General features: G+C 39.3%; 1 protein-coding gene across 4 annotated transcripts in view; it reads right to left on the reverse strand.

Moving 5' to 3' along the window:
* ANKFN1 (ankyrin repeat and fibronectin type III domain containing 1) overlaps nt 1-27,876 on the reverse strand; it is a 113,730-nt gene that overhangs the window by 52,100 nt on the left and 33,754 nt on the right. For all 4 annotated transcript variants that reach the window (XR_007380500.1, XM_048965266.1, XM_048965265.1 and 1 more), the window contains exons 2-4: nt 12,876-13,002; nt 10,481-10,682; nt 4,071-4,281 (exon numbers count right to left, since the gene is read on the reverse strand). Coding sequence is in view for 3 of the 4 variants with exons in the window: in XM_048965266.1 (XP_048821223.1) it covers nt 4,071-4,281; nt 10,481-10,666 (397 nt within the window). In the remaining variant the exon portion in view is untranslated. The remainder of the gene's footprint in view (nt 1-4,070; nt 4,282-10,480; nt 10,683-12,875; nt 13,003-27,876) is intronic.

Raw genomic sequence — 27,876 nt, forward strand, 5'->3', positions numbered from 1 at the left:
AGAGTTTTGTGTTTAAGGGCCACAGCTGAAGTACAGTGATTCTCTTTCCAGTTATCTCTGTGCCTCAGTGTTGCCCTTTACTTTGGCCTGTAATCAGTTCTGACAGACCTGACGGATTGTGAGCTGTTTGACACGTGGAGATTTTGTTAGTCTCAAGTGCTCAGAATGATTTTAATTCAACATTAATTAGTATGAATTGCCTGTATGAAATACTGTGTGCTGCATAAGTGTGAAAAATGACAGCCACATTGGATATAAACTAAAATTCTTAGCCCAGGTCCACAAGACTGCCCTACACCAGCCCTTGATGATACAGAGAAATGTAGTGAATCAAATGCTATTTTTCAGAACTGCTTTTAGCCTGCAATTGTTCAAACTATTAACAGTTTAGAAAATAGGATTTGTAAAGCTGTTTAATCTGAGCAGTGCAAGAATTTATCTGATGTTCAATCCACAGGAAATAACATACAAGAAAAAAATTCCGAAGTCACAGAAAGCAGCTTTTCTGTGGTGCCTGGTGATTTTGCAGACGAGCTTTGAGACAGTTCTAAACAAAACCCCTTATTTATTTAAAACACTTCACAAGGATTCACATTTATTTAGAATTGGCACAAGATGCTCCTCTTAACAATAATGGAGTGTTGCTGTGTAGGGACAGCCAGCCTGCTAGTCTGCCTGTGTTTTTAATACGAACAGCAGCAGTGCTGCACAGGCTTCACCACCATTCACTTGCATAAGCCAGGAGCAGTATGTGGTTCTGACAACATGAAGCTGACGTAAGGGACCAAGGCTGACTGGCTTTTGACATCATAACGAGTGATCATATATGCACATATGAATGTATAGTTCCTAAACTGGAATCATAGGATTACAGGATAAATTGGGTTGGAAGGGCCTTTCTAATTATCTTGTTCAAAATTTAATGTTCAAGCTTCTTGTTGAAAACAAGATGCAAGTTCAGGCCAAGTTTCTGAGGAATTACCCATCTGGCCTGGAAAACTTCTTGAGATGGAGCTTTACAAGCTCTCTGAGCAATATGTACAACTGCTTTACTGACCTGTGATTGAAAAAGGTGTTTGCTTTATCCAGTTTGAACCTCATTTTAATTTTACCATTTGTCTCGTGTAACCGTATCACCATTGAAACCTATCAGAGTCTAAGTATAATGCTGCACAATAATGTGAAAACTGACAAGGAATCTTTAAAACCACAGGAGGAGAGTGAAGAATTACCCAGCACCTCTGACATCCAAAGGTTGCTTTTGAAGAGTGGCTGTTTCTAAGACCTCTCTTTCAGAAGCTGGCCTGTAGCCATCCCTCTTGAAGTTTGATCATTCTTTGTATGGACATCAAGAGGCCAGGCTTACTGGAATCTGCTGGTCCTCACAACTGGCTGTTTACTGAGAGGCCAAAGGTGACAGTTTCCTGGCTTCATGCCTACAATAAGCGTGCAACACATCTGATAGCAAAACAGGACTGAGAAAGGAGATTTTATGTGCCAGAACTTCAGGTGATTGTAGGTTGGCATTGGTTCAAGATTTCACTGAGGATCTGGCTCTCTCTCTTTCATCACCATTCAGATCCGCAGTTGTCTGGTCTTGGAAATGTATCAAATCAGTCGTTGGAAATTTTAATCTTATTTATATTTAGGTTCACATGAACAAACCTAGCCAGACCACAAATATGCGAACAAAAGCAACTGAAAAGATTAATAATGCAGTGGGCTTTGACAAGAGCAAATGTCTCGCTTCCTCCCTACTAAATTAATATTCTAAATGCTGCAATTTCTGATCCTGCTTCATGTTTAAGAAATGCTGGGCTCCTGTTAAGATTTATACAGCCTGAGGTCCATGTGGAAAAGGAGATCAGAGTTTTACTTTCTGTTCTTTTATCTGCTGTTCTGCCTATTCCAGGCAGCTGCAAGCTATCTGTCCTTCAGATCCTCTCTCCTACAGCACTGATGCTGCAGTGAAATTTCAACTTGATCTCTATGTCTAATATAGCAGAAGAACAAGAGTTCTCTCTGTGAGAAGCTCCCTGTGTGCACTTGCGGTGGGGAAATCATTTACCTCAGCTTCTCAAGTGTGTGTTTGTGCCATGCACCCGCTTACAATCAGATTAAAAGATGTTTGTGTCCTGTCCCAAAATCGGTACGAGTCAGAATCTTACCTCGAAATCCCACCCCTCCCACTTAGCCCGGCAAAGTCTTGCTCAATTGATCACCACAGTGAAATGAAAATGCTCCTGCTGGGTTCTAATCACATCCTTGCAGGCCTAATATCATACAGAATGGGTTTAATTCTAGAAGGCTTGGTTAGGTACAGAAAAGAAAGCAGGAACACTAAGGGGGGGGGGGGAAGTGACTGCTGTCTGTTCCCCAAGATTAAAGCCTCACAGGAAACTGCTGCAGACTTTTGTTTTAAGTGCTGAAAATAACTTTTTTTTGCATTTTGTTCCTAAGTAGCAACTGTAAACCATTAAGCTGAAAATTAAAAAATAAAACACACCAAAACAGCCCTCTGCTTTTTACTGAGGACATTTTGACCATTATTTCAATCAGAAAAGCTAAAAATCAAGATAAGTGAAGTGGAAATTTGGTGGGTATATTTTGAAATGGAAATGAGGTGGTTATATATTCATATTCTCTGTGTTCATAGGCATGTTTGCATTAATTACAGGAAATGAATACTAATTTATGATTGCCCCTGCTCGCCATCAGACTGCATTTATTTACAGATGAGGTCAATGAAAAATTAGTTTAGTCTTTTTTACTGCTGTTTAGAACACTCAAGACTGTGTTTTCCTCTAGATTTGTCATGGTTAATGAATGTTGCTTCAGCAGTCAATCATGTACTCTAAATGCTGTCACACTTTTTTTTAAAGCCTCAGTCATGAACCATGACAGAAAAATAAACAAATAAATATAAAGCTAAAAAAATCTTTTCACTGAGCAGCTACACTATGCAAAAATCTCCAGGGAAGGTTAAAGGAGGCCAGAATAAATGATAATATAAGTGCTGTGGACATAGAAAAGCAATAAAGGTGTACCAACACTGAGGGTCTGGCAAAAAAAACTCAACATGCACACACACACATGCACACACGCTCTCCAGTGAAAAAACTGGCAATGTTAGTAGCCTCAAGGTGCAATTTCCTGCAGCACTGAGATTGACATGCCAGCACTAAATGTTGTTAATTTAACTAACTTCAAATTAATGGCAGAGTCTGCAGTGGCCGAACCCCTCAAACACAGTCTCATTATAGCCTTGCTGGGAATGTCCTAAATATAGGCATTGACAGTTTAAAACAAATTCACATACATTGGTGTATTTTTAGACATAAGTAAGGCGTCAGAGTTTGTGTCATGGTTTACGGTTGATTAATTGGTTTGGTAAGTCACCCTGCAGCCCACAAATTGTGCATTTAAATGCCTGTGAAGGAATACAAAGGATAGTTCTATAACTACAATACGCAGTTATAAGCAGTGACAGCATTCCAGTGAAGTGTGAAGGTCTGCTTTGTGCTCAGATATCCTTTGCTTCTCTACAGCTTGGAAACTCTCGTTGAGGCTATTTGAAGAGAAGGGCTGAGGAGATAGGAGCAGGAGTCTGAAGTAATGGAAGTGATAGATTTCAACACAACCAGCCTTCTGAAGGCAGCATAACCAAGATCAAAATAACCAAAACACACCATAGCCCAGATACCCATACTCTTCTCATTTTTAATGACAACCTCTGTTTCAGACCATGATCACTCCATTCCTGTTTCCATATTTTCAAGATTTATTTTCAGTATTGATATTAACTCAGCTGCCTCACTGTTTATTAGGTTAGAAGTTCAATCGGATTCATACTTACTCTACCTTACATAGGGAACAAAAACTATCTGCTGAGCACACGTTCAACAAGGAGATAATTCTGCAAATATCCTTCCAGCACTGTGCAGCTATTTCAGGTATAATCAGCTTCATGATAAAAAAAAGTCAGATTTTGTAACACAATTAATTTTCCCAAACAAAAGCAAACCTAATTATTACAGAATTATCTAAAAACATTCAAACTGAATACTTACAGTGTGGGCTTTCTTTTGCCCCAACATGTAGAAGAGTCCTAGCAATAGGGATGTTGTTAGTTAAAACAGCAATATCCAAAGGAGTAAGTCCTTCACTGTTTGGAGTATTCAGGTCCAGTTCCTCTGGTGTGTATTGATAGAGAAGAATCTGAACAGCATCCAGATCTTGCTGTTCTACGGCCTCAAACATAGCTTCATTGCATTGGAAATTCTGTGTACCAGCAAAAACAGAAATTCAGTAGAACTTGAAAATGTTGGAACTTTAGGAAATAAATTATGGAAATGACTTTTGTGACATTACTATAAAATACTGAGCCTTCCCATCCTAAGTTCAGCTAGGAACATGGAAGATGTTTGCAGGAAAACTGAGCTTGCTCTACTTCTAGACCTGCGTGCTTGAGCCTCTTTCAGGTGAGATTCAAACCCATCATTCTTTTTTGGACCTGAAATTGACCATATGGGCAACAGGGTATGTTTTTGATGTGAGGCTGGATGAAAGACTATGATTTTGAAAGGTTCTTGTACTACTTACTTTTTCATTCTCAAAATTTGAAGTAAAAACCTCAGGTGTACAAACTCAACTAACCAGAAGTCAAATAAAACAATTCTGGGAGGAACTTTCACAGGTGTGGTGTGATCTCGTGCTCACTCCAACATTTCAGTCATTTCTCACTACTCATATTTTTGTATTTAGCTTGTAGCTAGAAGAAGCTTTGAAATATATAGCCCTTAAATAAAATGTAGAAATGAGACTGAATGCACTGATCCTTGATCAGAAAAAGACATGTCTGAACAGCAGAGAACATGAGCTCAAAAGTAAGAAAAATCAGGGGCACATGTGATGCCAACTCTCAAGCAGGAGGAGCCACTAAACTTTCTATTCACCAAAGTCAAGGAGGTAAAAGAACTGTGTAATACGAAACAAACAAACAACAACCCAAACAGCTTTCACTTCCTAATAGAGCAGGGGAGAAGGAGGGGCAGGAGGATAGCATGGTCTGAAGGTTTCTGTTATGAGAACATCCTTCCAGAGCCTACAGTAATTATGTTATTTGCCAGGATTCTTTAAATTCTTTCCCAGTGTCCTCTTGCCACAATTATTTATTTTTTTCCTCTTAAGAACGAATCAGTAGAAGCAAGAGGCCCAGCTAAGCAAGGAGGGCTCAGCTTGTGGTCTCATAATGGAACTGAGGTCTATGCAGAAATACTGTGCCAAAGGACGTACTAAAAAACGCTTACGTAAGAGATCAAGTGATGCAGATGGATGTAAACTGGTTTCTGCATCCCAGAACCCACAATAGAAGAAACACAATGACTGTTAAACAGCAACTTTTTTGTTACTGTATGAATTAAACAGTGAATTGAAGCTGTCTTCCATTGTGATTAGACATCAACATTTCACCCACAGAAGAAAAATTATTTTTCCTTTTTTACCAGATGCATTTTTAATTTGGAATACCCTTGCCTAAGCCTTCAGTGAAACACCACTTTCTGACAGCACTGATCTGCTGGAACATCTTTCATTTCCTCCCAGAATACACAGACTAATGGTTTACAAGTGGTTCTGAAAACGTGAGTACACAGCTACAAGCTGGAACTTGATCTGGCCTTTTCAGTTATGCTTAAACTTAGAAATCTCTTCAAATATTGTATGACCTGACAGAGATCTTTCCATCTACTGCTTTGGATGTAAAGTATTCATATCACACTAAGAAACTGCAAAGATTATGTTGCCTTTGAAGTTTTAATATGCTGATTATTAGGAATCAGCAGAACCAAAAGGTTACCCCAGATTTCCAATACAGAGAAATGAGATACTTCAGTTTGATGATTGTATGTGGATGACATGAACTGAGCAACAAGAAAGTAAATCCAGGACAGTAGTGCTGACTTGGAAATAAACCTTTCAGACTATTGAATAGAAAAGATAACTCACTCTGGAGAAATAGTTTATATGTAGATTTCCAAGCAGAATAAAAGACAATACTTACACAAGTGTTTCATAAAAAATAGGTGTCTATCAAGTTCTTGTTTTCAGATTCTTCTCTAGATTCTGGGACTCATATGTCACTTTACTGTCAAATACTCAGGATCCTACTTCAGTGTTGGGTGGAAGAGAAAAATCTGAGAATAAACTAAATGGTGAGCAGCTCAATTTATCATTCTCTATTTATGCCTCTGTTCAAGGGAAAAAAAAAATTGTCCTTCAGGATGTATACCATCATTAGAGAGGGTACATCCCCAGTGAAGGTTGGAATGGAGGTCAGATATCTATTATTTTAAGTTAAAAATGACAAATTGTTACTGCAATGCAGAAATGTTTTCTTTTATTCCAGTAGTCCACAAATCTGCTCCAAGATGACAGATCTTAGCCATATTCTGGTGTTTTCCCCCCAGTCCAAAGAGATGAGGTGCACTAGCTGGAAACCAAAAGAGGCTTAGTTTAATTTAATTACAAAATATTTTAATTAATTGTGCTATTCTACACGTGCTAAATGGCATTGACTCCCACTCAAGTCAATTCTCTCCATTTAACAGCTGCACATCACTGTACTATGGACTCAGAATTACCATAAACAGTGCATTGATTGAAGTAAAAAGGCCATGCTCTTTAGATTTTTGAAATGTCATTATTTCAGTCGAGTAACTGTGAAATGGAAGATTGTTTTTCATATGACTGATTGGAAAAGTAGGTATTTTTGGTGAAATGGTTAATATATTTTATCTACTTTATAAAAGACATTAATTTCATCTCAGCTTAAACTCATTTCAAATTCTTTTCCTACTTACTTTGGAACTTCCCCTGTGCTGTTATTTAAAGAAATAAATGGAATTATGCTTCAGAAGCATCTCCATGCTCATGCAATCAGAAAATAAGCAAGAACAAATTGCTCTTGTAAGTGATCACAGAAAATGAACTTACTTAACAGTTAATTCATAAAGAGCTTATTACAAAGGTGATTAGTTGAACTAAACAGAATGACTACATTAGACCTCATTTCTATTCCTTAAGTTCATTTGAAGAAACACTGGCAATCACTTGGGGAGCAGAAAAGAAAGGCAGAGCTGGTTGTATTAATCAGTGACAGACTTGTGGTACGGATTCAGAACAGGAAACTGGGTATTTCTCCATTCAGATTTTCGCTTCTGTGGCTCTGTATGTGCACTGTTTCCATTTCTTTCTTAAATCAAAATATTCCCCTCTTTTCATTGGCCTCGTGATTGTGCAGAAAGGTTCAGTGAATTATCATCTGTAGAATGCCACCGAAAGGGCTGCAGACCATTATTGAGCTTTAATTCCAATTCTGCGTGAAACTCAGTCTGTACTGCATAGCAGAAATTTCTTGCATTACATAAGAACGAACAAAAAGATCTGTTACATAATAAGGAAGATGCCTGCATTCAGTATTGCAGCTGAAATTAACTGTGATGTGGCTGACAGAAGCATTTGGCCCTTTTCCAAGCACAGATACGTACTCTGACAAAAGATTTTACCTACCTGAACAATTCCTGTAGAATTATTTTCCAAACTTTGATTTGACTTGTTATTGTTGGATTCATTGTCAAGACTTAAACCTGCATAGATGTCTTTAAAAACGCATCATCAGATTTTCACTTGCCAACCCAAATACCTGAAGTATTTCTGAAGTTTCCTCCTGAAGTCATTTGCCGTACAAAATATAAGCACATGCTTAAGTTAGTTCCTTATAAATGCTCTGGCCAGGGAATCTACTGGCACAAACATTCCACCAAAAATGAAAAAAAATACAACCAAATTGCTATTTCTTCATTTCATTAGAAATGAATTAGAAAACGAATTGAAAAAGTTGCACTCGTTTAAACAGAGCATTAAGTTTATAACCTACTTCTTCCAATCCAAATAATTTTCAGACCAAATTGTAAATATCAGGTCTTCCAAATGAACAATTCAGACACAACCATTAGTCTGAAATATGTTGGCGTTTCTTGTGACTTCAGAGATTGTAAAAACATGGAATTATGATATGACATTTCCAAATAGGCATGTATGTATCCCTCATCCACACAGTAGCGTGCATCTAACCATAATAGACTTATTTCACTCAAAAAAACACCCTGGTGAGACAGTGAAATAACTACCACATTTTCAGCCATGCTAATAATTGTCCCATTTGAAAGCCTGCACTGAGCCCGGCTTTCCAAGCCCAGAAAATGTTCTGTGCTCCTGACCAACTTTTCCACAACTATTTGCTTTCACATAGAAAATAGGAATATACTTGAATATTATATTGTTCTCTGCTGCAGTAAAGCTGATTGTATTCTTATATAAGTGACTCTAGAATCGCAGCATTGTTCAGATGTTTGCAGTTCAGGGCTAAGAACCTCAGATGGGGGTAAGATGTACTGTTGTTAGAAGCACGTGTTCAGTTTCAATCAAACTGTCACTAATATTAACAAGACCCTTCTGATTTCTGCCTTCATTTTCATTTGCTAGATATTTCTATTCTTCTCTGATTAGACAAAGTCACTGAATTCAAAGAGAAACTCAATCCCATTTACAATGATCAGGTAAGGTTTAGAGACATGTCTTTTTCCTTGATGCGGACTTGCAGCCTCTCATCGTTAGCTAGGCAGCTGTGCTATGTGATTAATTTATTTAGGTGTTACACCAGTGCACAAATATATATACTGAAAAGAACTACAGTATTGCTTTGCAGTAAGTAATAACCATGTTCCAGTAAGTGATTCAGGGCTGTTAGTGTTTAGAAATGCAATCTTACGTAGCTTAATTAAAATGAAGTACCCCTTTCAAGATATTTGCTCTAGGTTAGCCTGAAAAAGTCTACTATGTGCTACTGGAGTTGGAAAAAAACATTAAAGTAGTTTCTGCAAAGACTTGTTTTGATAAACATGAGTTCAAGAATAAAGCTATTTTGGGACATTGCTATGTCTGCAGCAAGACAACAATTTACTGAATGGAAAGTGTTGCACAGTAAGAGAGAATGGAAAGAAAACTCTTCACCAGCCAAAACTGGGGAAAAAAAGAATCATCAAATTCTAACAAATGTTACTCACTTGTCTGGAGACATGCTTTTAGTCACTGACTTACCTCTGTACCACAGAAATTCAATGATTAGAAAATACATCAGCTAGCTACCTGGAATATTTCCAGCCCTTAACTGGTGGTTTGCTTGCCATTTATTTCTAGGGAAAACTGAAAAAAAAACAGGCATAACAGACAGAAAGGGTCCCAAAGCCTTTTAAGTCCAGTGGGAATTTATTCACTGACTCTTGTGGACACCGCTGGTAATAGCCAGAGATGCTTACACTCACGGTAGGTCTGCAGTGACAAAAGCTGCGTCACTCACCCAGTAGTGTAGTGCTTGTGGTGAAAAAGTTAGCTGAAGTCTCTATTGCATTAAACCATCAATATAACAGTGTAAAATTGATTCTCCTCATTAAATTGACTGAATAGGCACTATTCAATCACAGCCTGATAGATCTGCACTGAAAAGGGAGGTAAGTGGGACCATAAGTAAATAGTTCTGTGGATAGCAGAGGATTGAGGCCTCAACAGTGCATTGCTCCTCAGACTTTGGGCTATCTTCATTTGCCATTTCTCATCACCTAAACATGACAGAGGAATACATATTTGAAGGAACATGTAATTAGAAATGTATATTTAGAGATGCACTGGTCAGAAGTTAAAGCATCTGCTTTAGTACATCAGAGTAATGGCTCCAAGATGTGACTTCTGGCACATTTGCACACATGTCCTATGTCACTGCTATTCATAAGTGGAGAGGATCTCCCTCAAAATCTTTCAGAAGAGAAGATGACAGATGTGTTCCTACTTATGGAAAAGAGAATTATTTTTTTTAAATGGCAATATCAACAGCAGATTTATTTTCCTCCAGCAAATATAAAAGATTCTGTTATGCACTGAGCTTACGCTGTTATTACTTCACAGACATCCCATTCTTCAAAATGCATATGCTGTAGGTTGTTCAGCTTCACCAGCTCTGGCACAAGTAGGAGCACTTGTGAGTACTAAGCCCAGTGGAAACAAACATGCTTTCCTGTTCTAGCACTAGAATGCCTGGCTCTGTTCTGTATGGTGTAGAGCACCCAGGCTACACTGCTTCCTATGTAATCTTTTTACAGTCTTATCTAGAGACCTTCATCACAGTCTCTGACCAGCCTTAATGCTAAGTTAAGATCTTACTCCTAAGATAAAGCAACATCACTGTACGTTGCTTTGGCCTTCAAGAAGGTCAGACTGTATTTTGACATAGAATCAAAAACAGATTTAAGCTTGAAAAGAATATACAGCAGGGAATATTGGTCAGGGAACAGATGAATTGTGATGATGAAAAGCACACAGATTTATAGGAAGGGAACTGACAAGCTGAAAAATGTCAGGTATTTACCATCGAGGTCTTACGGAGACTGAGCCGGTCTGAGCGCGCTCGGAAATACGCTTCATCAAAGGACGTGTGGCTCCCCTTCAGCTTCTCTGACAGGTTCCGATACAGTCGCTTTGCAGCATTTGGAGAAGATGGCATACTGTTCTTTTTACTCTGGAGGAGACTTAAATTCTGCATTTGCTGTGTCATTTTCACCTAGTGGTTTCTAGAAGAAAAAACAGCTGCTCAACAAGGTTTTCTTACACTACCATTGATCAGAACTGTATCATTGGAATATATTGCAAGACTTCTATGGCAAAAATCCCTTTCATGCACAGTTTTAAGTATGTTGATAAAGAAATTTTCAGTATTCCAAAGCCATTTGATTCCAAATACCACTCAGGTAATAGTAAACTCATGAGAGAGAACAATTTGCATTCACTGTACAAACCCTAATATCATAAAGAAGAGGACAAGAAAAACACAAGTAGATCCAACCAACACTTAATTCAATCCTAGCTTAGTATATTTCACTGTGTTTGCTTTGGGATTTTGTTTTTATACCAAAAGCAGCAGATTCAGTACATCCAACTGTCATGATATTACATTATGGAGAGGTTCCAAGCTTCATTAAGCCTGTAGGCCAAATGGGAAACTTACTGAGAAGCTGTGTAGACCTTTAATAAGTTTACATTAAATAAATTAGCTTTATCCACTTAATAGGACTTCTCAAACCTACTGTGGTATTACTAAAACCAAACAAAAAATACCTGTTATTAAAGTCAACATAACTTATGCCTTTATCAGTCCTCTCTAAAATCTCAAGTTTTTCTTCCATTAGGAACCAGCAAATCCAAGGAGAAACTAAATTCTGTAGAAAATGCAGCTATCCAACAATACAACAGATGGCATTTTTGCTATCCACACAGAATCAGTGCATCAGAAATGACTCAAAAAATACAAATGTGTGTTTGTTTTCTGTATGCTGACACTATCAGAACACTGTAACAATGTGTGGAACAAATGCAGGGAAACAAAGCAACTGCTGGAATTATCTAAAGCAAATTATCTGCATTTTTGACCAGTGAGATGCAAAACCGTACTGAAGATCATCATACTTCACATGTTTTCAAATCACATACAAGGCATGAAATGAAAAAACTGAAAGGTAAACGCAAGCTGCATAGTCTAGAAAACCTCTGTAAGGGGATCTCAGTAAGCTGTTAAAATGACTCCTAAGGGACCAATGGAAATAGGATCAGGCAAAAATAAGTAATAACAAAAACAAAGATCAACTTACATAATTCTGTTGCTTTTTCACTGAACACCAGCATTTCATTTTTATAGATGTAAGCCATTTTGTAAGAGTAAGTTAAGGCTCCAAATTCAGGTCATTTGTGCCCCCTGCTCCAATATGAGGACACTGTCCTCACATCACCCATCAGGCGTGGGTTTGGATTTTACACTGTGCAGTCTGAAGTAACAACTCTCATTGAAAGATGCTAGACCTGATACATCATTGGGACAACTAATATTGTTACAGCATATCCCAGACTAAAAGTTTAGAAACAGGTGATGTCCAGAATGGACCCAGTGGAGATTTTTACGTACAGACACCTCTGCACATACCCAGCATAGGTCAAAATGAAACAAGTAAGGAGATCTCAGCACGGTTCAGAGCAGCCCTGAGTGATCTTACTAGCATTCTTATAGCAAGTCACAAACTACAACACATTGCAGTGTTTCTTGGAAAAGGGCAGAACTGACCAGGGTAAAAACAGCAGCAGCCCTTCAGTGTGATTTTTGCATTTCCAAGAATTAAAAAAAAAAGCTTATGGCAATGGTTCCAATAATAAATAACCTGAATCTCTGGGGAAACTACCCTGGAATTAACCACTAACACACACCTCATCTTTGTGACTACAACTCTGGTATAGCATTAACCAGACCAGTGGCAGAAGTCTTCATACACACATTCTCACTGCACGTACTGTAGCTTGTTCTTTGTGATCTGATTTCTGCTTTCACATCAAAGCACTGAAGTAACCTTTTATTCCCTAACAGCAGGGTGCTTCAAAGGTCAAATAAAAATGTTATCCTTGTAAAAGCATTTGGGGGGGATTGGTAAATACTGACATAATGTCCTCTTAGGACATCCATGTCCTTTCAAAATCATATTTCAGAGCAAAAAAAAATACCTAAATTATACATTATGTTCTATGTGGCACAAACTGCTGCACTGTATCTACAGGTAAGCTAGGACACAGCATAGCTGTAGAAGAATTAACTTCAGATCTTAGGAAAACCAAAGCTAAGATACCATTCTGCACTTTACATGCTCTTAAATATGTTCATTAAACAATTTTATACTTGAACTAATAATTAAGAATATATATGATGAAAACTAAACTTGACTTACCAGCTGTTCAAGGCAAAACGTGACCAAGTTGGTGGTAATTGCCACTATCTTCACTGTATGAATCACATTGGCTTTGCTGTCTTTGCTGGTTCAGCCTCTGGGCAGAATGATAAACCTCTTCCTTACACTGCATGAATGACCAGAAATGAAAAGATTATTAATGGCTATTACTAAAATCCAAATTGACTGATAAGATCTCAGACTAAAACAGGATTTAAAGCAAACAGTTTTGCATCACAGGTCATATCACATTTGGTGCCTTGACTCTATGATGAACACCTAAAGCTTTTGCTTCCAGTCAAAGATGCCATGACCTCTCTCTGCTTTTAGCTTGCTGAATTCCTTAAAATTGATCAGCAGCACAGCATGAAAGGACAACAAATAATTACTGCCAGAGTAAACAAAACTGCAGTTGTCATTAAGTTGCCATAAAATATGACCAAAAAGGCATTAACAGCCATTGGAAAGCAGTTAGTTTTATGTTCAATCAATGAAAGGAGAAAAAAAGAACCCCAGTCCTACACTCTGTCCAGTAATGCATGTTGCATGTGATGTATTGTTTCTTCTATCTTCAGGTAGGCAGCCACTACAGCTGTCTGCAATCATAGCAACAAAAGCAGCAAACACATCCATAGCTATGGGACATATGCAAGATCATTTGAAAGCCCCCAGCCGAAGATTATGTTTAAAAATGATGTCTAGGTGAATAAGAAAAAACATATTTTACTGACGCCTTCATTTCAGCTAAAAGAGATCCTGTAGTGTTCATATCTGCTCTACTAGCTTCCAAAATAGGAAAACAGTGATATTTCAAACTATGCGTGCGTTATTATTGTTTTTTTTACTAAAGGGCAAATGGGATTAACACTGGATCCCATAGAAATCCACAATGCATAGTAGAGAATAGCCATAGAACAGCCATAGAAATCTAATAGCAATGGAAGTGACAAACAAAACTAAGCAGCAGTTTATGAAATCGTTAGTCTTCCTGAACAGTGCACTGGGTCATTAATAGGAATGGTCCTGCTGAACATCTGGCATGAGAAAAAATGAGACACTCATTTCTGGGTCTGTCATAGCAAACAACTATTTGTATCTACAGGAGAGGTGGGGGGAGCAGTCAGTGGGTTTTTTTGTTACAGTTAGTTACTTTTTCAAATTGCTTTTAAAGGGTACCGGAGCCACTGCTACATTAACAAAATAAAAATAAAAAATCACTGATTTTATTCAGATGTGGTGCTTGATTTTGGAAAATGTTGGAAGCGTTCTCCCACACTTGAAAGCCTCAGATGAAGGTTCTGAACTTCATTCCAAAAGCATCCATTTGCAGAAACAGCTGAAGATAAAACCTAGCCCTAGGCCTGGCACTCATCTGTCACGAGACTTGTATACTTTCTATCCTATGCTATTCTATGATATACTTTCTGTTCTATGCTATTCTATGATATACTTTCTGTTCTATACTTAAAAAGTTGGTGTGGATATGCTCCAACCCTCTTTTTTTTTTTTTTTTTTTTCGGGATACATTTTCTCAGTGTGTATTTTGTCCCTCTTTGTAAGTATATGCAAACATGCACAGATGCACTTCAAAGACTTCTGATGTGGATATCAAATTCAAATACCTGAATGCTTTGTTGCAACTGAGACTTACAGAGCACTCTGAAAATACACATCACGCAGCATTTCCCTTCTGTGCCGTGGAAATCCCAAGCTGTACGTGTGCAGGATTCCCTCCCACCCTGCAGTGCTGGAGGATCGTTACTCAGCAGGCTGCAGACAGCTGACTGAGCTCACTGCTCCTTGCCAACAGGAGAAAGATTGGAAATCTTTCGAAAACCACCAAATACCTCTTTAACACTGGGATTCTATAAGGAAAAAACCATGCTGAAAATCCGAAATTTATGAGCACTAAGTAAAATTACTTACACACAAGCATAAAAATTCTGTTTTCAATGCTGTCCCGAACAGGGATGCTTCTTCTGTGGCAAAATCTGTAATAAAGTTTTTAGGTCCCCATAGACCCATTTATGGAATATTCTCATGAGGGAATTCTCACTTTCCAGCTGTTTTCAGTACAAAAAGCTGAAGTTATTTTACTAGAACTAATATATTCTTGAAGTCTTTATAGCAGTTTCTCATTGTATACCAACTCTCCTCCCTTTCTCTCCTGTGCTACTTCCAGCTTCATGGAAAGCAGACCTTTTGCAATTGCCTTTTCTATTTTTAAGGCTCTTAGTACTTCTCTATTGCTACTCAAATACTGTTTAATAGAACTGATTTCTTTTTAACAAAAAAAACCCACATTTTCTTGCCCCAGCTAGTTCTTTAAAAGATAATTAGTTTGTATGTACCAAGAAAACATTACCACTAATCTTCTTGTCATAGAGATTTAAGTTCACTCTTAAACTGTTCAAAAGACAAAAGGCAAAAAACACTCAGTAAGGTAAGGGAGGTAAACATAAGTCTACCAAATGATGAAACATGAAACTAATTACCAAAAGCGATGATGGTGTGCAAGTCCAGTGCACACCTACACTTCATTCTGGAAATGGAAAAGCCTCAAAGACTCACAGACAACAAAACGCTGTGCTTGTGATAAAACACACGCAAGCAGACCTGTTTGTCTGATCCTGCACAGAAACCCACGTGAGCACAGCCTTCAGTGAGTCCGTGAGACGACTCAGATGTCAGCCATCTATTATTCCACTTATCTATATTTCATATGTAAATACTGAATATTTACAGCTGAGCAGAAAGTTTTCTTTGTTGTACTGAAACTACTTCTTTGAACAACCTGTTGTGACCAACTTGCATTCCATGTTTGATCTCCAGAAGCTCACCTACCTGTAGCACACAGCAGGAGCCAATTCCAGAAGCTATTATTATTATTACATCACAAAGTCTGTATATTACTACAAAGATGCGAGTTTAGAAATACGTTTCATGTAAATCAGCCAGTTTGGGTGGCCTCTTAACTGACACGTTTACCAAAATATTTACTCTGGATTAATCTCAGCTTTACGCACAATAGATATTTTTAGCAGCAGTACGTTTTATTGGCCAATAATTCCATTTAGCGAGTTGTTTGTTTCTTCTGGGTCCAGGTGACACTTCTGGAATGGGGGAGGATGTTTTCCCGTGGAAGATGATAAAACCGCAGCCAGTTGTGTACAAAGGCTCAGGGCGGCTGGGCGGCGCTCCTTTGCATGGCGTCAATCAATAGGTGGCAGCATTCACCCAGTTCTTCCGACGCCTGATGTGTCCACAGCAGCCACGCACGGTTTCGCATTGTCCCAAGCAAACGCTGCCCTGTTTGCTGCAGGCGGTATTTCAGTCGGAACACATCTCCCTGCACAGCGTGCAACGTCTCTCCCTTCTTGTCACCCTGTGCTTCTGCTCCACGGAGCTGCTGAGAGACACCCAGCAGATCCAGCAGCCGTGCGGGAAGAGCTGAGAAACGCACTCAAACATTTGGACTTTTAAAGCTTTGCATGAAGCTCGATTTTACTTCCAGTCACTCAATGGAAAAACTGTTATCATCTTTAACGACAACGCTGTGTTTCAGGCTGTTAATAAACCTCCGTCATCAGTTCTGGTTCCCACACATCTCCATGTGGGGTCATGCGTTAGAGCCGGGCAGGCCGGCTGCCTGGCAGGGGGATCATCACCTCCTCCCTCCGCATGCAACGCAGCCAGGCCTGCTCTGCCTGGCATCTGTCTGTCCTCTCCTGTCAGAGATCTGTGACAAGAAAGGTGGCTGAAGTGCTCTTGGAAATTAAATACTGAGGATATCTGCATCCCTCCTCCATGCAACCAAAGGAATACAGTGGGAAGGATAACCTCCCATCCTCCAAACAGGCCAATAAACGCATCTTGCTCTGCTTCTTCACGTATTCTTTCCTTCAATCTTTCATATATATATAAACTACTGTAGTAAATTCCAGCTCTGGTTTTGGCAATTTCTGCCTCCCTGGCTCCATGTTTACCTATCATCTTTCACACTTACTCTTTTGCCAATTTGTTAATTCTCTGTCCTACTCCCTGGTTTCTTGTGTTTCCTCAAGGACATTGATCTGAGTCTTACTTTTTCACTAGTTTCTTTAGCCAACGTTCTTGATCCAAATCCATAGCAAATAACCCATCATCCTCAGAGACACAGAAGTATTCAGTATATTCATAAAAAAGACAAATATTTCCCAGTTCATCAGTCACAGATGTGATCAAACTCAAGAAATTCTGAAATTGTGAGTGAAGAAAAAATAATTGTGTTTGGACTAACTTTAGAAAATTTCCCAATGAAATAATTTTCCCCCAACGTTTTGAAATATTTGAGACACCCATGATGTAAGCGACTGAAAGCAGCGGAGCTTGGCAGCCCCAGCTCCTCCAGGCTTCCTGCCTCAGCCGTGGTTCCTGATCTAGAGCCCTTGCAACCCAACCTGGATTTCAGCACAGCTGAGCTCTGTTGCAGGGCTGCTCCTGGCAGATCCCACAGGCCGAGCCCTGCAGACTCCGGCTTCTACAGGACGGGCTGTGGAGGAGAGGAGTCCTCCAGCTTTGGGGCAGCCAACATGGCAGCAGCACCTTGGAAACAAGGACCAGGATTGCTTGTTTTTCAGGTGAACTAGAAAGAAACCAGAACCAGTTAGTCAGGATTCTTTAAAGATGCCATGGTGTTGGTTTTTTCTGTGGTCTCTTTAACTGGAAAATTTCTGAAACACTTCCATCCTGGCTGCAGTGGTACAGAACGAGGCTTGAGGTTTTTAAGCTACAAAGCATTTAAGTCAACCACGATCATTTGAGTCTAAGTTAAGATAAACAAAGATACGTTAGCATAAAGAGTCCATCAGATCCTTAGAGATGTACCTACTTTGAGACCAGGACTCAAAGAGCAGCTGCTGTTGCCTGAAGGATCCGCACACATCCAAGAGCTGCTCTCTAACATGGCTTAAGGGAGCTGCTGTCCTATTGCAAAACCAGCATAGATCACAGCGCCTTTTGCTGATGGTTCCTGCAATTGTTCTCCATAATAGGAAAAGAACTAAAATTCAGTCTTCATAAAGCTTATAAAAGTACACACAGGCCATTAGGCGTAGCTGAAGATACTGTTCTTTGAAGATACTGCTGCTCTTTGGAAATTACCCAGCTGAATATCACAGAAATAATGAAGATGTCAGCAACAACAGCACAACTGATGCTTTGTCAGTCTCCAGTTGATTATGCTATCACTCCATATAGAGATAATTTATGCCATGTATTGTTTGGCCATGACTACTCCCAGCTGCACTGCATTTAATTCAAGTTAAAGCAGAGCACTTCACAAACAGAAATTAACAAGCTTTTCATAGCCAGCAATTTCTAGATTAGGAATGGATAAAGAAAGAGTAGGATTCACCAAAATTGAGCATAGAGCAAAGCTGAACAGAGGCATACACACACAATTCCTGAGAATTTTTTTCCCCGATATGAAAAGGCACTCCTTCCAAAGACCAGAACAAGTTTAGATACTGCCTCTGGAGAGACCAAAAGGTACTTAAAATATACAGACAGGTTTCCTTTCAACTTTCATGTGATTACAATGATTAACAATCTAATAATTAACATGCATCTTCAGAATAAGCTCTAGTCCTTGTTCTCCAAATCTTGATGTATAAGAGCATTCATTATGAAGCTGAACGTGGTGTCTGACACACACTTACAGAAGTGTCAATATTTTTCACTCTGAGCAAAGAAGCAACTTTGATAACAGAATAACCTCCTACTACTCTGTGAACTCCAAACTCTGTTTATTACCCCAAACAGATGAAGAGCAGCTTTTTTGTCCTGATGAAAGCACAAATCTGTTTAGGGGCAACGATCTCTAACAAGTATTTTATTGCAACAGAATTGGACATTTCAAAACAACAATAAGGTACCATTTCAGAAAAGCCTTTGACACAGAGGATGAGGAGAAGGCACAGCAAGACTGTTCTCAAAGCTGAACATTTACCTAGGGAGAACAGTCCTTCAGGGTTGTGACAGAGACAGACTATTCTAGATAACAATCCAAAATAAGAGCCTATTTCTCTGCACTATCAGACAAAGAACCACAAGCAGATCTGCCTCACTGGGCCAGCTTTTGTGAATACCCCCCTGGGTCATCTCTGCAACAGAAACTTTGCACTCACTGGCTGTGACAGTTTTGCACAGGCCAGAATTCATACCGCAATCATTCGGTCTGAAGTGACTGTTCATTTACATTTTAGCTAAAATGAAAATAACTCTGGAGTTCCAAACCAGCGTCTCACAGGAGCAATACAAAAACCTAAACAGAATAGAAATGATTGCTGTGAAGTAACTCCAAGCTTCCCAGCACAATTCTATTTCACATTGAGTTGAAATGAACATTTAAAACATTCATTTTTTGCTGAGCATTTATGCTAGCTTTCAAATCATGAAGATTTAAGGTTTACTACAGAGGCAATTTACATGCACATAAAAGAGTACTTGTTAAACATTTGCTAGAATTTACGGAGACGAGGACATGCTATTATGTTTACTTCACGTGGGGTACAAGGCACAGCAAAATAAGTGACGGAGCTCAGAATACGTGACTGCTCTTTCCTGAAGTCCAGCAGTTCAGTAAAAGTAAAATAAAAAGACAGGAAACACAACCAAATCTTTTCTGTATAGAATTTAGGAGATCTGTAACATATTCTGCCAAATATCATTACTTTTTTATTGCAGTGGTGGCTTTTGGAATATGTAGCAGTTAGCACAGCAGTTCATGAAAATATCCTCTCATCGCTTTTCTTAAGACCTAAAACCAACCGATCTGTTTCCTTCCAGTTATTTATGTCAGCCTCTCAGTAAGCAATATGTATTATTACTAGTCCTCACTGCATTCCCACATGAATCAAACCTCTACTATCACAAACCAGAACAGAAGCGATCATCACTTTCCAGTGACCACATACTTAGGATGCATTTGGTTCACAGCTTCCCCTTCCATTCCTCCATCTTCCTCACATCCCAGTGAGTGCATCCACCAGCAACAAATGGGAGAAACGAATCTGAAATAAAATGCTACTTTTCACCCTCTGTGGCAGGTTGCAGCAAGCCATTACTCTATTTTCTAGTGGTTCAAACAAAAAATCTGATTCAACCCACAAGATTCTTGGGTTTATTATCCACATTCTCCTTCATCCTCCCATGAGAAAGAACAATGCTGCCTAATGTGGGGGCAGAAAAGCACTCTGCTCTGCTGACTCTCACAAGTGCCAGGATACACTCCACATAACAGAACCAGCACAGCCTGCTCCAAGTCCCACTTTGAGCTGGTACAGTCCCCTGCTGGATCTCACTTCAAAGTACGTTCATTCTTCAACTTGTATTAAAATGTGATGCCCCAGACTACAGGGATGCAGTTTTGGAAAGCCTTTGTGATACCAACCTCACTTATCGTACAAATTTACAGTACCAGGAAAGTTTTGTCAGCTATGTGTTCACTAACATCCCAGGTACATGGAGCAAGCAGAAAAGAACATTAGAAATTGACTTCAGAAAGTGTAGAAAAAACAAGCTGCTATAAATAACAGCTCTTTTATTATAAGTGAAGTACTTCACTAACAAAAGTACATCACCATCCAGATATTACATTAGTTAGCGTTGTCACAGGAGACAGATGGAGAGAATAATTCACCGTTGTGTTAAAGGACTGAATATTGATTTGAAAACAAGCACTTGTGATCCAATGAAACAACATTCTCTGCAGCCAGCAGTGCTAATCTGACTTCATCTGAATAGAGTTAATAAATATTTGCAAAAGCAGGCAGCTTAGCTGGCTTAATAATGAAAACACTTGCTTTTCACCTTTAGGAATTCATTTCCTCCAGGGTCAGAGTTTGGTGGTCTTACAGCTATCACACAAACTTCTATACAATTTGGAATGATTAATGAACCTCTGTTCAGAAAAATTATGAGGTGTTACAAGGAGAAATTAACTGAATGCACACAATGTGAACACTCAGTGAGTACCTTTTCTCTGCATTATTTTTATAAAACCAGGAACATGTTATCTGTGAAATGCACATACACTGAACATGTGCACAAGAGACACACAAACCTGCACAGAGGTGATCTCTCATATAGCAGTGTAGTCAGCCTCTCCTACAGCCACATGCCCAGGTCAAATGAAATATTAAATAGCAGACAAGAGAATTCTGCAGTCCATACAGTGTAGATGTTTAGAACAACTGCAGCTGAGAATACAGTCAGTATCTCTGAAGACAGGATTCTGGCCCAGTACCTGCACTGAATCTGTATTCACATTTACAGATAGGCTCTGATGAAACCGACTCTGTACAGCAGCTAGGGCTGTTGCATAGGAGGAAGTCAAGAGCAAACAGAAGGTTCAAGAAACCCAAACAGCAGCACCAGTTTCAAATGACTACAGCCACCTCGCTGCTAGGAACCTCCCAGCGTCCTTCTCTCAGCTAAGGATCTGCAGTACATCTAACCCAAAGGTAACTGGGACACTTAGATCATCGCGATTTGTGTGCTAGTAGATTCTTTGTGGGAAGAGCTTTATTCAGTCCCCTAACAGAAAATCTTGTGCTCTAATACGCTGGATGAATATCATCTATTTGAGTGTCTCTATAGTAAAACTACAAGCATAATTTTTTACATTAAGGATCAATTCAAAACAGACTGAAAAATATCCACTATTGGTATGAAGGATGAATTTGTCTCTTCTGAAAAGAACTTTGCTGAAAAACAAAAGGTAGAACTGATTATTTTGGCAGCATTAAATGCGAATCATGTAAGATTCTGCCTTAGAATTGCTAGCATGGGTTGTGTTACTGCGCACTGTTCAGTGCAATTAAAGTGGGTTTTCTATTTCCTGAAAGAAATATTCAACTACAGAGAACAAAACTCAGGTTGATAAGAACTACTTCAATTTTGAATCATAGGTAATAGGCAATCATGGAAAGGAAAAGAAATCACTATTATTTATTTTTAAAAGCAGCATTCCAGATTGAAATAACCCCTTCTACAATAGGCATTGGAGAATTTGTACACGCTTGCACACTCACTTTAGTACTAGCACAGTCTTCTGTCCTGGGTGGAATTACTGTGGTAGTTCTAGTTCTAGCAGTGGAGGAAAAACAGGTATAAACTTCACAGACCAGCCCACAGAAAGACTGCCTCGTTTTGCCTCTATTTGTATTTAAGAAGAGAAATTCTAATACAAGAAAGTAATAGAAAAAAAAGCCTTGTGTTTTTATAGACTTCCAAATAGTTCTAATATGTTCTCAAAAAATAACGTAGTCAAGTAGTTATGCAGCATTAAAACCAGAACTTCTGATAATTTTTCCAACTGGTTACTTCTACTTGGAATCATTTATACAGCCCTCATGAAAAGTGAGTTGAAACTTTAAAGTGAGATGAGTCTTCTCTAAGTTCCCCAGCTCTAAGCAATATTCCCCTCGCTCCATATTGGAGGTGCAAGCTTTCCATTTTCGATTCATTGGCTAAAACAGCTCAATGACAACAGACACACTGCTGCTAACCTACTTGAGCAGTATGGAGCTGCTGCTGTTTTGTATTGTCAGTCAGCTGTTCAAATGTAGAAAGCTGCTTCTAAGTTCTGATCGTATGGTTCCTATATTAGACAACAGTACGAATTAAATGCCTCTGGCATGCCTGAAATACACTTGAAACACAGATAAACAATAATGGTAAGTTTCCAATGGCGGTTCCAAAAAAATAATGGTGGTATGTTTCCAACTTGCACAAAAAAAAGTGTCTGCCTGAAAGGCAAGGATTTGAGAATGCACTCTCCAGAGTAAGAACTTCACCCAGAGGGTGGTGAGGCACTGGCACAGGTTGCCCAAGGAGGCTGTGGATGCCCCATCCCTGCAGGCATTCAAGGCCAGGCTGGATGTGGCTCTGGGCAGCCTGGGCTGCTGGTTGGCGACCTGCACACAGCAGGGGTTGGAGCTGGATGATCATTGTGCTCCTTTGCAACCCAGGCATTCTATGACTTAACTTGATGGATTTCTTTCATCCAAAGACCAATCTGAGCTGTACTTCCAGGCAAACAGAAGAAAAACAACTTCTTGTAGATAATGAATGCACTTTTCCTTTCTTCAAGAAGCAATGCAGAAAAGAGTTGATCTTTACATCCATACATTGCTCTCCTATTCTAATTGAAGAAATTACCATAGGGAAAGTTACTACATCAGTGCCATTAATAATTGCCTCCTCAAGGAAAAAAAAAACAAGTTCAAGAAAGAATTTGAATAACTTGAAGTTATTCAGCCAACTAACTACCAAATAACGTTTTTCAATATGCAATAATCAACACAATAAGCAGATGAGTACAAAAATGAAACTTATGAGTGAAATATGAAAGTTAGCAAAGTTTCAGAATCTCAATCAACTTCACAAATCAACTCCATTCCATCAGATCTATATAAAAAGCTATTCTCTAGTTTTCATCTCAGGCTTTAAGAAAACAACACAGCTTGCATTTCAAAGAGCACAGGATTTTACACTGTCATTAATACAGAAGGAATTGGAAACAGAAAAGAATCCAAAACAAAGAAATCTTACAATTGGCAGGCCATGATTAAAAGGTAAGGAAAAATATAAAAAGCATTTCCATCCTCTGTGTAGTTTCAGAAATAAATGCTATGTTAAGGTAGCATGATGCAAAAAATGAATCATCTAGAAACCTCAACTAATGACAAATGAAGATGACCAATCACAATCAGACATCTTAATCCAAAGCTGCTGATCATTATTAACTGCAGTAACATCTGAGCCGATCAATTGCTTCAAGGGTCTGTTTTGATTGGTTTAATTCTTTTGCTGGACTGCACAGACATGCAAGTCTTTTCTCAACCACACACTGAATATTCTGCAAATTGTTCCTATTATCCACAGCTCATCCACCTCTTATTGCCATCTTTCATGGAATCCTAACACCAAAACTGGAAGGTTCTTTTTCTTCCACAGGAACCATCCTAGCAACAGTAAGCAGCTGTCAGTAAACAAGATGTGCAGCATCCACTCATTACTGTTTTGGAAAAGGTGTTATTTTAATTTTAAGCTTTGAAGTGCTTCTGGTTTAAAAATTGCAGAAATCAAGTAGGAAATTTATACTGAATCTGTAGCATTGTTCAAAGACCAAGGCAGAAAGACGTGTCATCAGGCAACTTAGCACCGAAGGACGATAATTCATCAAAGGACAGATTAGAGCAAGACTAAAATAGCTGAAAAAGTCATTTCAGTGATGGAATAATCCCACGTCATACAGGCTTCTCTACTTCAGATAACTCTACCAGCTTAAATTGATACAATTTCAGTAAGTATAAGAAAACTATCCAGAATTTGCCCAAGTGTTTTTTTGACAGTCCCAGTATGTGTGTGTCTGAATCATTCAGTGCAAAAACTTTAAAAAGAAGTCAGCAAATCAACACATCTTTGTGATGCTGTCTGAAAAAGAAAAAAGGATGCACGGAACTTCTAATAATTCTAATCATACAGTATGTTGTAAACAGCTGAAGAAAATCGACACCCTCACTGTTGTCATATTCTTTTGACAAATAAATAGGAATTTGCTTTACCTAAAGCCAAAGTAGAACTATTCAGGCTGAGAAAACTAAACAGCATTGGTAGATCACTGTGAGAAAAAGGCTTCCATGTTTATAAGAAGTGAAAAAGGTACAGCGACTGCCCCTGGTCAGCTCTTAGTGCTGACAGCAGTGAGCACGGCCATCCGACCACCGACAGCATCTGGAATGAAAAAGAAGCGCGGAGCATTCTGCAGCATTTACAGAAGTTTGAAATACAGAAAAGCACTGCTGAAATGTTGCCACTATTCAGATGTGAGGAACAAAGATCTACATGTACTACATTGCGATACAGAAGCATAAACCTTTCATTTCTCTTCCTGGGCAATCTTATGGAAGGGGAATAAATTTGTAAGACAGAGCAACTCATCCCATATCATTTGAGAAAGCTTTCTTTTACTCTATAATGGACAAATGAAGTGTATGTGTTTAGAAAAGGTTTTCCTGCAGCTAACTGTGGCATTTTAAGCCACTCAGTTGTTTATCTATCAGGTTCAGCAGGGAAAGCTGTCATTTGGAAGAATAAAATAAATACAGATCAGTTAAATTTGTCACTTTCCTCGTTCATTCTCCCACAACAGCCCTAACTTAGGAGTGGTTATTCTCGCCTCTCTTCAGATCATTCTCTAAGGCCTCTCATCAGGATTTCAAAGTTAGATGACCAAATGCGTGGAGAGGCACCTAATTTCTCACAGGCACTTCTGAAAGCTCCTGCCTAGGTCTGCAGCGAACACTTTTCTTCCTCCCCCCTGCCCCCTTCCCTTTTCTGGCCTTTGATCTTTAGAAAGCCCAAATGCCATTACAGTGAATAAAGTCATAGCCCACAGAGTCAATCCCCTGCTATTTACCTCCTTCCTCCCTGCCCCCCTGCACAGCCAAGGCTCGAGCACGACCAAACCAGCTCAGGCAGGCTTAGATACAGCAGCAGGTATCATCAGTGCTGTGACAAACGAGAATCTGTGTCAGGGGAGGCTGTTTAAACAAACAGTTGGATGCTTGGAGACACAGACAGAAGACCCAAGATCTCGCTCTTTTTTCTTTTGCTTTCTCCCTCCGCCTTCAAAACAGAAGATTAAGTTTGCTGTGAACATGAGCTGATGAAAAGAATTCAAATAGTGCTTTGAATAGTGCCACTGGGAGTGTCACAGGAGAATTACAAATTGCTGCTGGAGACACCAGTCTCCCTTTACAGAAAGTTAACATAAAAGTACACATATCTTCTTTCTATAAGGTACTAACTTGTAAATTAACCTTTAATGGAGTATAAATGATGTCCTGAAAGAACTGCTTATGCAGCTATATTTATGATCTAGAAAATTGCAAATATTTACAAGATTATAGGTGTTAATGGTCTGTCAAAAATGTTTGTATATTGTACATACATTAAACCTTAGTTTAAGACCACCCTGCTATAAAGACCACCCCATTTCTTGTCCCATATAGAATTTCACTTTGATTCCATATTATTCCATTCCTTATAATGAGGCTCAGCCCCAGCACACAAACAGCTCCAGACAAGCTGCTTCTCTTGCATAGGATCCACTCATTTCACTCTTCACTCCCAGATGCTCTGTGCAGTGCTCTCTGCTGAACAACATTATTGTTATGGTCACATTCAGAGATACCCAAAGAACGTTCCAGGCTGCTCCCGTGCCCCCAACACAGGCCAAAAGCAGAGCACAGTTGGAGAGAACACTCAATAAAGGCATAAGAGAACAGTACTTCACTGCAACACAAGCACACCACCTTCCAGCTGCTCCAGTCCGATACAAACCAGTCACATTTCTTTGACAGAGGGCTGTTGGAGAGGGTCCAGAGGAGCCACAAAGATGATCAGGGGGCTGGAGCACCTCCCCTACAAAGACAAGGCCAGGAAGCTGAGCTTGCTCAGCCTGGAGAAGAGAAGGCTGTGGGGTGATCTCACTGCAGCCTGCAGTACCTAAAGGGAGCCTGCAAACAGGAGGGGAGTCAACTCTTGGAAAGGGGAGATAACAGCAGGATGAGGGGAAACGGTTTGAAGTTGAGGGAGGGAAGATTGAGGTTGGATGTCAGGGGGAAGTTCTTCACTATGAGAGTGGTGAGGTGCTGGAACAGCTGCCCAGAGAGGCTGTGGATGCCGCGTGCATCCCTGGAGGTGTTCAAGGCTGGGTTGGATGGGGCCCTGGGCAGCCTGGGCTGGTATTAAATGGGGAGGTTGGTGGCCCTGCATGTGGCAGGGGGTTGGAGAGTCTTGAGGTCCCTTCCAACCCTGGCCATTCTGTGATTCTTATGTCCTCCTCTATATTTTCTGTTTAAATAAAAGTCATCAATAAAAAAAAAACCAAACCCCAAACAGACAAACCAAACCCCACTGCCCAGCCACTCTTAAGACCTTTGTTTCCCAGGTCTTCTGCTGTCTACACAGCAGGTGTACCCAGCATGGCCTTTCATCTTGCTGGTAGAGCAGGCCCCTTTCCCTGACCCAGCACTCCTCCAGTAGCTCCTATTCCCCATCACTCTCTCCCAACTAAGCTGCTTGTTGTTCTTTTATCTCACCACCTGGGTGCAGCTAATTAATCACATCTGGTGCTACACATCCAGCTCCTAAAATACAATATTTTCTCTCCCTGTAGCTCAATAACATTAAAACTTTTTGTTTTCTACATTAGGGTGTTAGGTCTTAGCTTGCTTTTTTCTTGGTAACTTCACTATTTAAATAAAAAATACTTAAAGTTTTTGTTTGCTATTCAAATTGAGAGACCAAATCATCCTCTGATCTACTGCAGTTTCTTTTCTTGACAGCCGAGTAGCTTTCTGTGTCAGAAATCTGCTAAGAGTCAGAATTGTGAAAGGAAATTTCTTTTTCTGCAAATATTTTCAAATAAAGCAGCTGGGATTTCTCAGTGGTGAATGTGAGGACTGAAGTTTGAAATTTGAAAAAGGAAAAACATTTTTTTTTACCTGTGAGTAACTTAAACTGCCTTCTTACTCAAAATGTGTTACATTTTCAAATACTTTCTTAAGCAACATCAGTATATTCAGGCATAAATACAGCTGGGGAAAAATAAATATTTTAGGAACAAATGCTTGGGGCTCTGCCCAGGTTTTATTACAACAGATTGGTTTCTTTTGTAATGTATCATTTGCTGTGTCTTACCTTGCTCAATGACCAAAACCAGTCCTTCTCAAGGGTAAAAAGACAAAGGGAAACTTGAAAAACTCTGTCCTGACTGACCTCATGCACGCTTCTATTGATATTAAATTGCTCCTATTTTTTTACCTTGCCATTTTCATTTTTATTCCTGCTGGTTCAGATCTTCAACTGATGTAAACTGGCGTAGATCTGATGGTTTCAACGAAGCTAAAAGCTAGAAGTCTGGCATTCATTATTGGGGATTTTCTGC

The sequence above is a fragment of the Lagopus muta genome, chromosome 18 (genome assembly GCF_023343835.1).
Source record: "Lagopus muta isolate bLagMut1 chromosome 18, bLagMut1 primary, whole genome shotgun sequence".
Taxonomy (NCBI): domain Eukaryota; kingdom Metazoa; phylum Chordata; class Aves; order Galliformes; family Phasianidae; genus Lagopus; species Lagopus muta.